Below are 13,278 nucleotides of genomic sequence, written 5' to 3'. Positions count from 1 at the left end.
AAGTTGGCAAGTTGGCAGAGGCCCCGCCAACTTCCACCCATGAAAGTTGGCAAGTAAGTAAGTTGCAAGTTGGCAGAGGCCCCCGCCAACTTCCACCCATGAAAGTTGGCAAGTAAGTAAGTTGGCAAGTTGGCACAGGCCCCCACCAACTTCCCTGTATGAAAGTTGGCAAGTAAGTTGGCAAGTTGGCACAGGCCTCCGCCAACTTCCACCCATGAAAGTTGGCAAGTAAGTAAGTTGGCAAGTTGGCACAGGCCCCCGCCAACTTCCACCCATGAAAGTTGGCAAGTAAGTTGGCAAGTTGGCACAGGCCTCCGCCAACTTCCACCCATGAAAGTTGGCAAGTAAGTAGGTTGGCAAGTTGGCAGAGGCCCCCGCCAACTTCCACCCATGAAAGTTGGCAAGTAAGTAAGTTGGCAAGTTGGCACAGGCCCCTGCCAACTTCCACCCATGAAAGTTGGCAAGTAAGTAAGTCGGCAAGTTGGCAGAGGCCCCCGCCAACTTCCACCCATGAAAGTTGGCAAGTAAGTAAGTTGGCAAGTTGGCAGAGGCCCCCGCCAACTTCCACCCATGAAAGTTGGCAAGTAAGTAAGTTGGCAAGTTGGCACAGGCCCCCGCCGACTTCCACCCATGAAAGTTGGCAAGTAAGTAAGTTGGCAAGTTGGCAGAGGCCCCCGCCAACTTCCCTGTATGAAAGTTGGCAAGTTAGTTGGCAAGTTGGCAGAGGCCCCCGCCAACTTCCACCCATGAAAGTCGGCAAGTCAACTTCCACCCATGAAAGTTGGCAAGTAAGTAAGTTGGCAAGTTGGCAGAGGCCCCCCGCCAACTTCCCGGTATGAAAGTTGGCAAGTAAGTTGGCAAGTTGGCACAGGCCTCCGCCAACTTCCACCCATGAAAGTTGGCAAGTAAGTTGGCAAGTTGGCAGAGGCCCCCGCCAACTTCCACCCATGAAAGTTCCACCCATGAAAGTTGGCAAGTAAGTAAGTTGGCAAGTTGGCAGAGGCCCCCGCCAACTTCCCGGTATGAAAGTTGGCAAGTAAGTTGGCAAGTTGGCACAGGCCTCCGCCAACTTCCACCCATGAAAGTTGGCAAGTAAGTAAGTTGGCAAGTTGGCACAGGCCCCCGCCAACTTCCACCCATGAAAGTTGGCAAGTAAGTAAGTTGGCAGAGGCCCCCGCCAACTTCCCGGTATGAAAGTTGGCAAGTAAGTTGGCAAGTTGGCACAGGCCTCCGCCAACTTCCACCCATGAAAGTTGGCAAGTAAGTAAGTTGGCAAGTTGGCAGAGGCCCCCGCCAACTTAGACTCATGAAAGTTGGCAAGTAAGTAAGTTGGCAAGCTGTCAGGGGGCCCCACCAACTTTCCAGTTGTCAAGTAAGTTGCCAAGAGGGCAGAGGCCCGTGTCATCTATTATTGTCTTCTCATTTACATATTTTTCGTGTAACCCCATGTTCGTGTCGGCTACATAGACTATCTGCCATTAATAATACTTCTACATTCTGTGCATAGCTTTTATTAATTACTCCATGGCGATAGAAGGAGAACCTTCTAGCTCCATGAATATTTTACTCACTGCATTGAGGGGAGATGATTCTTCAGCCAGCAAACCTCCAAGGAATACCGTGTTTGGCACGAAAGGTCTTGGAAACTCCAATACATAGTCCCATGAATGGGCTATAATGTTTTCATTACATGCCTCTCTGACATAAATTTTCTCTCCAAATTTTTTGGTTTACGTACAAATAACGATTTTATGCTTTATTTCCATTTTAGACGAAAATCTATTTAAAAATAGAACGATTTTCATTATCGAACGGCACATTGATATATTTCGGTTATTCGGTCTATCGACTTTTTTCGCATAATTTTACAAAAAGGTATTTCCTAAGTAAAAGATGTAATTTGATCATCTTTAATCCTGGAGTTGTCATGTTGAAAATAGTTCCAGTTCACTTTCAGTCAAATGATGACTATGCGGCCCGTGACGTCACCGACGAGTTACCTTTGAATCCTATGGAGCGCGCGACTTTCGATATACGAGGCATGTAATATATATATATATATATATATATATATATATATATATATATATATATATATATATATATCATATGTGTGTTTAGAATTTTTCAGGTATATTTTAAACACGTGTATTGGTGAAATTGTTGACATATCAGTTGCAATATAGAAATTTCAAATTGCTGTGAATGTATTTGTACACTTTCTACGCATAGCCAGATGTCCAGAACTGTTTTACATAAATTGATATTAATCACTAATATCAAAGAGAGCCTAGCAGCAGTAAATCAAAAACTTCAGTGGGTATTTAAACTAATACCAGCCATGCAACTACATCTTCTGAAGAGCCCTAGAGGGTTATTTTTATAAGTTGTGGCCAAATCCTTTGCACAGTGTCTGAGAGGACCTTTTCTTTTAACGTTGAAATCATAAAAGCACAGCTAATAATGACAAAACTGCCTTTTGTTAACTAGCATTTTGCTCATGTTAAAAACGACTACTTTGTTTGGCAATAAAGTTCTTACATTTTGAATAGGGGCATTTTAATTTTGCTAATAATGCTTTTAATCCCATTTTTAAAGTGTCAGTCTTTCAACCCTTGCCAAGTTAAAATGAGGGCAGATAATGCGAAATATAGCAATCGGTTTTTTCTACAAATAGATCTTGTTGACAACGTAAACTTTCTCGCGGTTCGTTGTATAGAGGAAATTATTATCTGAACGTCATAGTAACAGCCAATTAGGGGTCTGTTTGTCAACTGTTTTGAGGTATTTATAAAAGGGAGGTATGAAGACTGGTCATTCAAGGTCAAGATTCTCTGCCTGTGTGCAGCCGCTTCTTTTTGTGTTTATTTAGATTTTTATTATTTTTACAGGATTTTCATACACCTTGTGATGATCTAGAGTTGTTGTTTTTCTTATTTTCGGTAAGCCAGTACGGATGACACCCGAATCCCCCTCACGCGCACTTGACAGTGTGTCGGGTACAGGTTTCCAGGATTTTTTTCAAGTGAAAGTTTGGGAGTCACCGGTTTCTTCCTGTGAGGTAAGGAAATTGCTGCGTTTGCGTTCATATTTATTGTAATAGAGTTTTTGCTCTGTTTTAGACTTGTTTTTCTGTGTGTAGTGTTGAGAACTCACGGTTTTCTTGGGGAGGAGGGTAGGGGATAAATGAAACCGGCTGGCACTAGGAGACAGCGTCTTGCATGTTTGTGTCAGTGTTTGCATTTGCGTGTGGAATGTTCTCATGAGGGCGGGCAACTCTATGAGTCATACTGCGGTTGCTGTCGTCAAAATGGCCTCGCAGTCTCAGTTTGGATCGAGACAAAATCTTGTCATGTTGTACGCATTTCTTTTGATATGTCTACTTGAAGTCGGTAACATTTCTTGCTACAAAATATTAGTTCTACCTGGTGGTGGGTCCGGAAGTCATTACCTATATCTTGGCAAAGTAGGTGAGCACCTTACTAGAGCCGGTCATGACGTGACACTGCTTTTAGGCCATCATAATGACCTCGAGAAGACCCCGAACTACTCCAGTCTTTTTACACTCGAAATGTACGACACTGTTATGGACAAGACCTTCTTTGAGACTATGAATTCGAACGTAGAGAAAACTTTGAAGGGAGAATTTAGTCTCCAGCTGATGTCAACACTTTCCGATACCATGCTAGAAGATTGCAAGCGAATACTTCAAAACGAACAATTACTGGCTCGACTGATGCATGCCAAGTTCGATATCGTTGTCATGAATAACTTTATGAACTGCAATGTATTAATTGCCCAGAAACTGTCTCTACCCTACGTTATTGTGTCAACCAATAGACCATTCGTACAAATGGATACTTCGTATCTGGGTCTGCCGTCTCCTGTATCTTACGTCCCTGGAGCTATGACTGGACTAACTGACAAGATGACATTTGCAGAACGACTGAAAAACTTGTTTTTTCAAATCATCGCGTTTTTCTTTTTCAACTTTGTCGTGTTTAAACCATATGACGATCTCAAACAATTACATGGGATTCAACCTGACATTGGCTTACAAGAGTCTCTCGGCAAGTCGGAGATTGTTTTATTCGCCGTCGATTGGGCATTAGAGTTTCCAAGACCTGTCATGCCAAACACGGTATTCCTTGGAGGTTTGCTGGCTGAAGAATCGTCTCCTCTTGATGCAGTGAGTAAAATACTAATTGAGCTAGAAGGTTCTCCTTCTATCGCCATGGAGTAATTAATAAAGGTTATGCATAGAATGTAGAAGTATTATTAATGCAGATATACACAGAGTATGCCTATCGCGATGACCTGTGTCCCTTTATCATGGAGCTAGAAACGGACTCAGTCAGACCTTTGATCAGTAAGGTACAAAGTGCACACCGGTTGCCCGCGGTCAGCGGGGGATAATGACCTGTGTGCACACTAGACGTACCAGTACTCCACTGCATCTGCTGCATGCATGGAAAGGTTTTCATTTCGTCGAACAGGTCGAACCCAAAGACATTCAATATTTGAATCTATTCTCTGTAGTCATGTCAGCAAACAAAGGTTACACCCACTCTTTGTTGTTTAAATAGCAAACGCTGCCTCCTTGAAGGCACGGGGAGTGTTTAAACATCCTCTACTTCATGGGCGTTCAGTATTAAAATAAATGGCACACGAAAGCAGCGTCAAGGTGAATGGTGCCGAAAATCAGGAAAATCTGGACTTTCAAGAACCACGGTGTAAATTAAAGGGATACAGTCGTGGGAAGTGCGCTCAAAGGTCGTGTGGGATCCATACGTCCAATGCAAACACCGTATCCAAGGTACGATGGTTTGAAAGATGAAAATTTACACAATTCTTTCATAATCTACATCGTATAATTTAAATGTTGCGGTTATGATGATGAAGTGCATCTAGATATCGTGCACGAAATACATTGTTTGACAAACAAGAAACTCGCACAAGCGCAGCTCCGATGACTGTGTCCCTTTAAATATCAATGTTGCATTCGCGTTAAGGTATCTTCAAACTTACTTCAGTCACGGAAATAGTTTTCGCACAAACTAAAGAAATCTGAGAATTAGGGTCGACCATTTTATTTTGCAGGGGGCTTGGAAGATTGACTCGAGAGCATCATTTTTTTCTCCCTGCTTCACCTGGAATTATTTTTTTTTAATATTACATCTTAAAATTGGTTTATTTGTTAGCCATTTGAAGTGTTTATGATGGTGTTCATGAAGATTCAAAATATTTCAGACACATTTCCCATTATTACTTTTTAATAGAGACAAGTGAAGATGATCCCAGTAGGAAATAAATTCTATTTTTTATCCTTACCTAATGCAAAGAATTGCAAATTAATGCAAAGAAATCAAAACACAGCTTCTGAATATGTGTACGCTAGAGATATCGACGTGCCGGGGATTTCTAATATAAATTTTGGATTTTCTGAAGTTCATGTGATACATCATTGGTTTAAATTCAGGAGATGGCTATTCATTTTTCAATGCTGCTTCCATTTGGGTATTAAAAGTTGCATTCTATAAATGCTTTGAAAGACAAAATAAATCACAAATTAAGCATATTATGAAGACATTTGTAGTAAATAGGTCTATTTTACGATAAAATTTTGCACCCTGGTCCAACAACAAATACTTTTGTTGACATTACAAGTCACGTTAGGTCTCGTACATTGTTGTAAATAACAGAACAACAAATATACACGATATCCGATGCACGCTATGTGGACAAGCTGAATTAAATATTCAAGATATCTTCGGGTGTAAGGATGAGAAACAGAAGGAAAGTAGATGAATAATGCTACTTAATGTTTCAAATTGAAACGCTGGATACATGTAAATCAACAGCAAAAGTGCGAGTTAATATATTCACCGAATCAAGTCATTAATAACATTAAATGCAAATTTAGTGAATCAAGATGTTAAGAAAATAAAATGGTGAGGGGGGCTTGAGGAATTCAGGGGGGATTCGAAAATTTTTGAGGTAGTCGATGGGGGGGGGATTGAAAGTTTTGCTCTGCCTATGGGGGACCTGAAAATATTTTGACTACCAACATTTTGATGTCGTCCAATGGTTCTAATGTTAGTAATAATTAAACAAAATCTAGAACCGTTTTGTCGCATTTTATGTCTTTAATCTCAAAGAAATCTAAAAATGTATGTATGCCACTAAATTTTCGTAAAACAAGTTGGCCTTGTAATGGGGCAGGAGCTGCAACTGTTGATAATTTTTTCAATATTTCTACGCGATGTTTCAAACACAGTTTCTTGGTATCTCTCTACAGCATGCTGAAAAACACAATATTCAGTTTGCCAACAAAGCCCGTTTGTCTAATTATTGGTGATAATTGAATGATATAATTGTACAGTACACGTAGGCTGTGTTGGCAAGCTGAATACTGGACAGCTCAACATGCTGTAGGGAGTAGAACAAGAACGAAATTGTATTAACTGAACAAAAATATTGTCAAAATACAAAGTTAATACAACTACTGCGCTGCAACTACATACTGGCAGTGACAGTGATACATGTAGCTCTGACTCTGATGTAGTTTAAGAAGAGGTTCGGTCATAGGACACTCAATTGACAGTGAAACATACATCTACTTGTACACAAGATCCAGCCAGAGAGCAACACATAGAAGACTAGGGGACTAACAGTTTTCCATCGATTTTTGAATTCTGGCATATGAAAACAATCAAATATTAGAGAAAAAAGATGGGGTTACCATACCTTATCTTATACAAATGTACGATGAAAAGTCAGTTTTTCTAAATCACTTAAAATCAATATATAAAACCATTCAGTGAATGAAATTTTCACATCTCATTGTACAATAACACAAAAGTAAAACTTTTGAACAGTAAAGACTCTAATTTAAATGGAAAAATGTGTGACTATTAAAATGGAATCATTTATTTTTTATCAAATTTGCCATTATTACACCCAAAATTTCTGAGATTAAAACATTAACTTGATGGAATATTTTAACCTTCCAGAATTGTCAATTTTGTAAATCATGCATAAATGGCATCTAAGTTGCATATGTCTTGTACTTTTGGAAAAAAAATCGGTAAGTCACTGTGTTCATTTATTCACAATATGGTAAAACGTAGCCAGGGATACACAATTTTCATACTCTCTCATGATTGTCATTTTGTGTACTTTTCAGCTGGCCAGAGTTGGATAAACTCAAGTCGGCTAGATTGAGAAATCCAAAAAGTCCACTGATGCATTTAAAAATGAATCAATTTAAGAATTTGCCCTAGGTATATGGCTCTACAACCTGTTGATAAGAGGTAGTGTCGAACATTTGCGTGCAGAACTACACAATACATGTTTATTTTTACTCTGTGTGGATTCCTAATAAATATGCGGCTATATGGTAATTTGGAGGGGGGACTTGAAAACTTTTGAGGGTATTGAGGGGGTACTTGAAAATTTTTGAGGGCATTGAGGGGGATCTGAAAAAAATACGATTTCAATCGCGATTCCTCAAGCCCCACCCTCACCATTTTTTTGAACGCAGCCTTATAAAAATAGGGTGCCCAAAGGGTGCGCTGACATTGGACATTTAATATAATTGTAAAAATGGTGTTTCGAAGGACACGCCTAGGATGATGCGCTCGGGGCACACGCCGAAAATGAAATAGAGACTTTAAGTTACTGTCTACGCATTATAATTTTAATTCATATCTGCTGGTAAAAGTTTTTCCTTCCATTCTTTGCTGAATTTTTTCAAAGGCAACCTCTCGAAATCTCCGCCAAGTCCCCTTAGAATGTCAAATGGTCCTCCCTTACAAACAAATAGACGGTAAAATTTGCAGAGACTAGCAATAATAATTTTGGACATTTTTAGTCTTTGGCTAATCGGGTTGGCTTGACAGAAGTAGTATGATCGATCGAAGGTCCTATTCATACCATACCGTGTGAGTGTAGTATTCGAATACGGAGGAGCCGTGTATTCGAACAATGAAGCTCACATGGACGCTGTTAATTGCCTGGAGATTTGTTATAACGTCCAATAAATTGAAATCATTGAAACTTCGCTTTTTCCAAATTGCTCAGATATTCGCGATATTGATATATTTCTACACTTTGTGACTTATGATGTTTTGAAGTATTTTACTGTTCCACTGGCGGCACACGCACGTTTGCACCCGTCACGTGATGACGGGATCGTGGTTGCAAAGTTTATAGTACAACTTTTCATATCCAATACTCATCATTATTGTGAAGATGACTTTATAAACCATTTGAAGGCCAAATGCAAATGTGTGTGTGTTCCCGGTAATATGGCTCCAGAAATTAGGGTAGGGAGGTGGGAGCACATTTTTCAAATTTAAATTTGCTGGCTGAGATCGACAAAATACGGTAAAATCTAGAGAATTTGTGTTTGAAAATGCAAAAAAAATGTCTACGGTAGGGACTTTTAAGAGTAAATCTGGTTAAAGGAAACAGGCACATTTTTATTTAACCTACCATATTGTTACCCATGCATATTCAAAGCTTCTAACGGTAAACATTGAACATCTATTTCAGGAGTGGAAGGATTTCGTAGACTCTGCCGATGATGGCATTGTCATTTTTTCTTTCGGATCCGTTGCCAACCCAGGAGCCCATATGCCAATAGCTGAAATGATAATGGAAGCCCTCGCAAAACTTCCTCAAAAAGCAGTAATTCGATACAAGGGAGAACCCCCAAGAACTCTTGGAAACAACACAAAACTGACAGAATGGATGCCCCAGAATGACTTATTAGGTAACTGTTCATTATACATCTGCCATGGAGAACACATGCGCGAAAAAAACCTGTGCCGATAGCGCCCTGCGTAACTTTAAACCGTTTACACATTTCCCTATTCAAGTAAAACACTTTTTGAGAATGACTTTGTGCGTAGCTAGGTGGTTATAAAGGACCGATCGAAAGTTTAGCAATATATTGTCTTGCGTCCTATTTAGTTCCATAGAAAAGACAAGTTGTTTAATCATGCTAGATAAAAGATAAAATGGCAAAATTATTGTTTCTTTACAAGAGAGCCCATGAAAAAAATATTCAATTTTTCGTTCGGTTTTGCTAAACATAGCAATGTGTATCTTCTTTGCCAGGTCAACAGCCCTCACGTTTCTTCATAGTTCAGAAAGTCATTACATTTTGTAACGGAACGTTTCAGAAATTTATTACGATATTTTCGTTGAAGTCGCATAATATCAATTTAAGAATTAATTAAAGAATATTGATACTTACATATCATGCATGAATAGCTTTTACTTAAAAGAACTTTTCATTTCGTAGTATATCGCTCAAGGTTTTCATACATTTTCTGCATGTTCAAAACACACACTATTGAATTCAGATTCTATTTAAAGAAAGAGATGAGTGGAGTTCAGCAAATCGTATTTCTATTTACTATCATATGTGCTACGTTATCTAACCTTACAAACCTGGATACTTTTAATGTAGGTCATCCGAAAACAAAGGCATTCATTGGCCATGGTGGAATGAACGGGGTGTACCAAGCTATCTTTCATGGCGTACCAATGGTTGGAATTCCTCTCTATGGTGATCACTATGACAACTTCGCCAGACTGACGAGTAAAGGAATGGCGGTGACTGTGAATGTCGGTGCCCTGACGTCAAACAAACTCTACAATGCCATCACGACTGTCATCAATGAACCAAGGTTTGCATTTTTTATGTCAATAGTAGGTTTCACCAGATATTCATCGCACTCAGCGAATTCTATGGACATAAAACGCGTCTTTGAATATCGATCATCACTTACAGTTCATCACTTATAACCATACACTAAGTATCGTTTCTGCTGGATTATACTACAAAAATGTATGTGCGTTGTTTCCCTTTTATTTATGCACACATAGTTAAGTAGCACATATTTGTTTCCGGGGTTGAACCGATTATGTACTTTCTCTTTCATTTCAGTTACAAAGAAAATGCCATGCGTCTATCTCGTATCCATAGAGACAAACCTATGACTCCTGGTGATAGTGCTGTTTTCTGGATTGAACACGTCATCAAACATGGCGGACAACATCTTCGACCGGAAGCTCTCAACTTAAATTTTATCCAATATTTCTCGTTAGATGTTATATCATTTTGTGTCTTTATTATCTTTGTAATTTTCGTTTTTTCAAAGAAAATTGTGTTGCTGTGCTTTAGATGGTGCTGTAAAAAAGAAAGCACAAAGGAAAAGACAAACTAGGAATTTAGCAAAAGTACAGACGTGCACTTTGCCCTGAAGTTTGTCCGTTATTTCCAATATCAAGTGGAAATGCGTTGTGGCTTACACAGCTCAAAACAAGACGATCATAAAGATTAAAAGTACATTTCCAAATAACAAACACAACACTTGTCGATCGACAGAAGCCGTATTTATATCAATTATCAAACCTCTATAAGTGCAGAGATATTGCTAGTTTTATTTTGGAAGAAAATTTCGCAGATTTTTCATACTCTACAATATATAGTCATTGTGAATCAACAGTTTTATGGAATCCAAAATACAAATTTCTTGTACACGTACGTACTTTTTACCTTCCACTTCAAGCAAAGTACATTTACATAAATTATCAAACATCTATAAATGTACAGATATTGCTTGTTTTAGAGGGGATTGTCAATAGTTTGGCTGTTTACTGACATATTTTTCAATTTTCTGATTAACAAGTTTCGCGACTCTGAGATAGTATTAAACGCACTTGAGAAGTCCACAAATAAATTCGAACAGACGTATTGGAAGTATCAAGTTGTTCCGTAAAGGTATATACAAAAAAGAACTGCATTTTCACAAATACATGTTGACGGTAAGCAAACTGTAGTGGGTCTGAAAAATTTAATGTTTGAGAAACCAAATATTTTAGAATTCTTTCCAGACCTTTAGTTGGAATTGACATGAGTGCAACAGGTCGGTAGTCATTTATGTTTCTTTGACTTCGATACATTTGGAACGAGAATGGTGTAACTCGTTTCCAGTAGCGAGGTACTATTCAGTTTGAGTGTCGAGGTACAATCCCACAATCGGAAGAAATTTAGTTAAATTTGGCGCCAACGGTTACAACATTCTCTAAATAGTTTCCCTGTGATGTTGTCGGGAACGGCGGCTTTACGAACTTTAACATTTTTAAACAGTTACTATTTTCACACATCCTTTAAACATATCTCGAATTTTGCATAGTTGTCCCCATCTTGATCATACAAGCATATGCATGTATGATCAGCGACATGATGTGTTTCAGACTAGTAAACAACGGTTTGTTCGCGGTATGCATAAATCAGTTATCAGCTCCGTTCAAATATTCCAATCTCCATCAGAACTCTCAGACCAATTGGTGCAATCCAAACAAGCGCGTAGTCTTTCTAGTTGAATCAGCTGTCCATTTCAACACTTAATTGTGATGATTTTTCTCGTTTCAGTCGATATGATGGCACCATGTGTAACATACAGTTGTTAGATTTTCCAAGCCTGGAAATTCTTCGTGCATAGTAGGCATTAAAAATATTAGAAAAGCAGAAATCTGGAGTCTTGTAGTTGGGCAATTTACATGTACAGTCAGATGATAGTCAAGAAAAGTCACCGCGCGGGGTTGACCTTTTGATGATCCGCTTGGCGACGCACGCTAACCCGCCAACAGATAGCTGCGTTTCCACAGCTATGTTCGAAATTAACGTCAGTCCTGCGGTCCGAGACCGACTGTTTACCCGAAGGACCTAGAATTTTAACATGCGGGTGGTCCTTGTGACCGACCCAAAATTTATAACTGGATTATTTCTGTAGCCTGCTATTCTCATAACTAGTCGTTATGATAAATAAATATACGTTATCCCCATCCACATTTTCTGACATTTACGCTGCAAAGCATCGTGCGAAACATTTGGCCCTGGCTAGGTCAGGGTTCAAGAGTTCTTGACCTTTCAGTCTATACCAGCACAACGTATTTCAAAACAACGCGCACCATTGGTTAATATCAGGCGACTTCGATAACTTTTGACCGATCAAAATAATCCTTACATCGGACTAGCCTCCCCCTCACCCCGTCCCACTTTTGAAGACGGCCGCGAGTGAGGTACCGCCCGAAGCCCCGAAGAGAAACTTTGTCACGATTGTGGTCTTGCAAGTAACGTTCGTAAATCACAACAAAAAAAGTGAAAAATTACGAAAAATTTTCGACTTACAGTGAAAAATTACGAAAAAGTATTAAAGTGAAAATCGGAGGTTTACGTGCGTTTAAGTGAAATTTGAGCGTCGATATTCGATGTGATTATGAATTTCGAGGAAATACAAAGTCATATACATATCTCGCCTTTCAAAAAAAATCGTTGTCCTGTCGTACGTCAGCCGATCCATGCGATGATCGACGGCAAAGTTCTCGGGCATGCAACTGTCAGGTGATGGCGTTGGACTTTGACCAGAGCTCAAAATGAGCATGCGCGAAAAGGTTTCAAGATCTCCAGGTTGAATACAGTGCATGTAATGATGCTTGTACGGTTTAGGTAGTTTCCGGACATCCAAACATTGTCACATGCTTAATGAATGGACAGTATGGTATCAGAGGATAAAGGGAAGCTACAAATACCGACTACAAATACTTCATTGATTGTCCTCAACTGAGAAAGAAACCCGGGAAAGGAACTACGGTCAAAATGGCTACTGATGTACAAAAATATAGAAATCAGAAAATCACCGAGAAGAGAACAAAAACAGTCGAACCACGGTCTAGAACTTGGTCGAACAAAGTATACGGCAAGGTTTTATCTGTGTATGGAGGGAGAAGCGAAACTCCAGAAGGTGAAGTCGGTCAATCTTTTTTCAGTGGGTTTGCCAATCTTAAATAAATTGTCTTGAAAACCCAAGCAAATTTTATGAATACTGATAGTTTTCTTTGATGCTTAATGTACGATGCTGTGCACAGTCAGTCCATCGCTGTAATTTTACCCAGACCGCTAGATGGTGGTCATTTGCAGCAGTTTTTAAATCGTGTAAAAAATAAAACAAGGAACTATCTATCATTGGCCAATGATTAGACTTTGACTATTTTGTTATGACATAGGTTGATCTGATAACTCTCTTTGTTGTTTTTGCCATAATAAAAGTTAAAAGTAAACATCAGTTTTTGTCCCTGTCTATCGAATGAAGAGCAGAGTCAATTTAATCATCAGCATTCATAAAATGTAGATCAGATCGCCCAACTTTTGTCTAATACATATTTTTAGGTTGAAGGACCGACATATTTCAGGAAGAACTA

General features: G+C 39.1%; 1 protein-coding gene across 1 annotated transcript; it reads left to right on the top strand.

Moving 5' to 3' along the window:
- Positions 1–3,283: 3,283 nt before the first annotated feature.
- Positions 3,284–13,142, top strand: LOC139147192 (UDP-glucuronosyltransferase 2C1-like). The gene is made up of 4 exons (XM_070718139.1): positions 3,284–4,189; positions 8,557–8,776; positions 9,479–9,698; positions 9,959–13,142. The coding sequence occupies exons 1-4, from the start codon at positions 3,311–3,313 to the stop codon at positions 10,236–10,238; spliced, it is 1,599 nt and encodes a 532-aa protein (XP_070574240.1). The 5' UTR covers positions 3,284–3,310; the 3' UTR covers positions 10,239–13,142.
- Positions 13,143–13,278: the final 136 nt, after the last annotated feature.

This window comes from Ptychodera flava, chromosome 13 (genome assembly GCF_041260155.1).
Source record: "Ptychodera flava strain L36383 chromosome 13, AS_Pfla_20210202, whole genome shotgun sequence".
In the NCBI taxonomy this organism is placed as follows: domain Eukaryota; kingdom Metazoa; phylum Hemichordata; class Enteropneusta; family Ptychoderidae; genus Ptychodera; species Ptychodera flava.
This window is presented reverse-complemented; position numbering and strand designations above follow the sequence as displayed.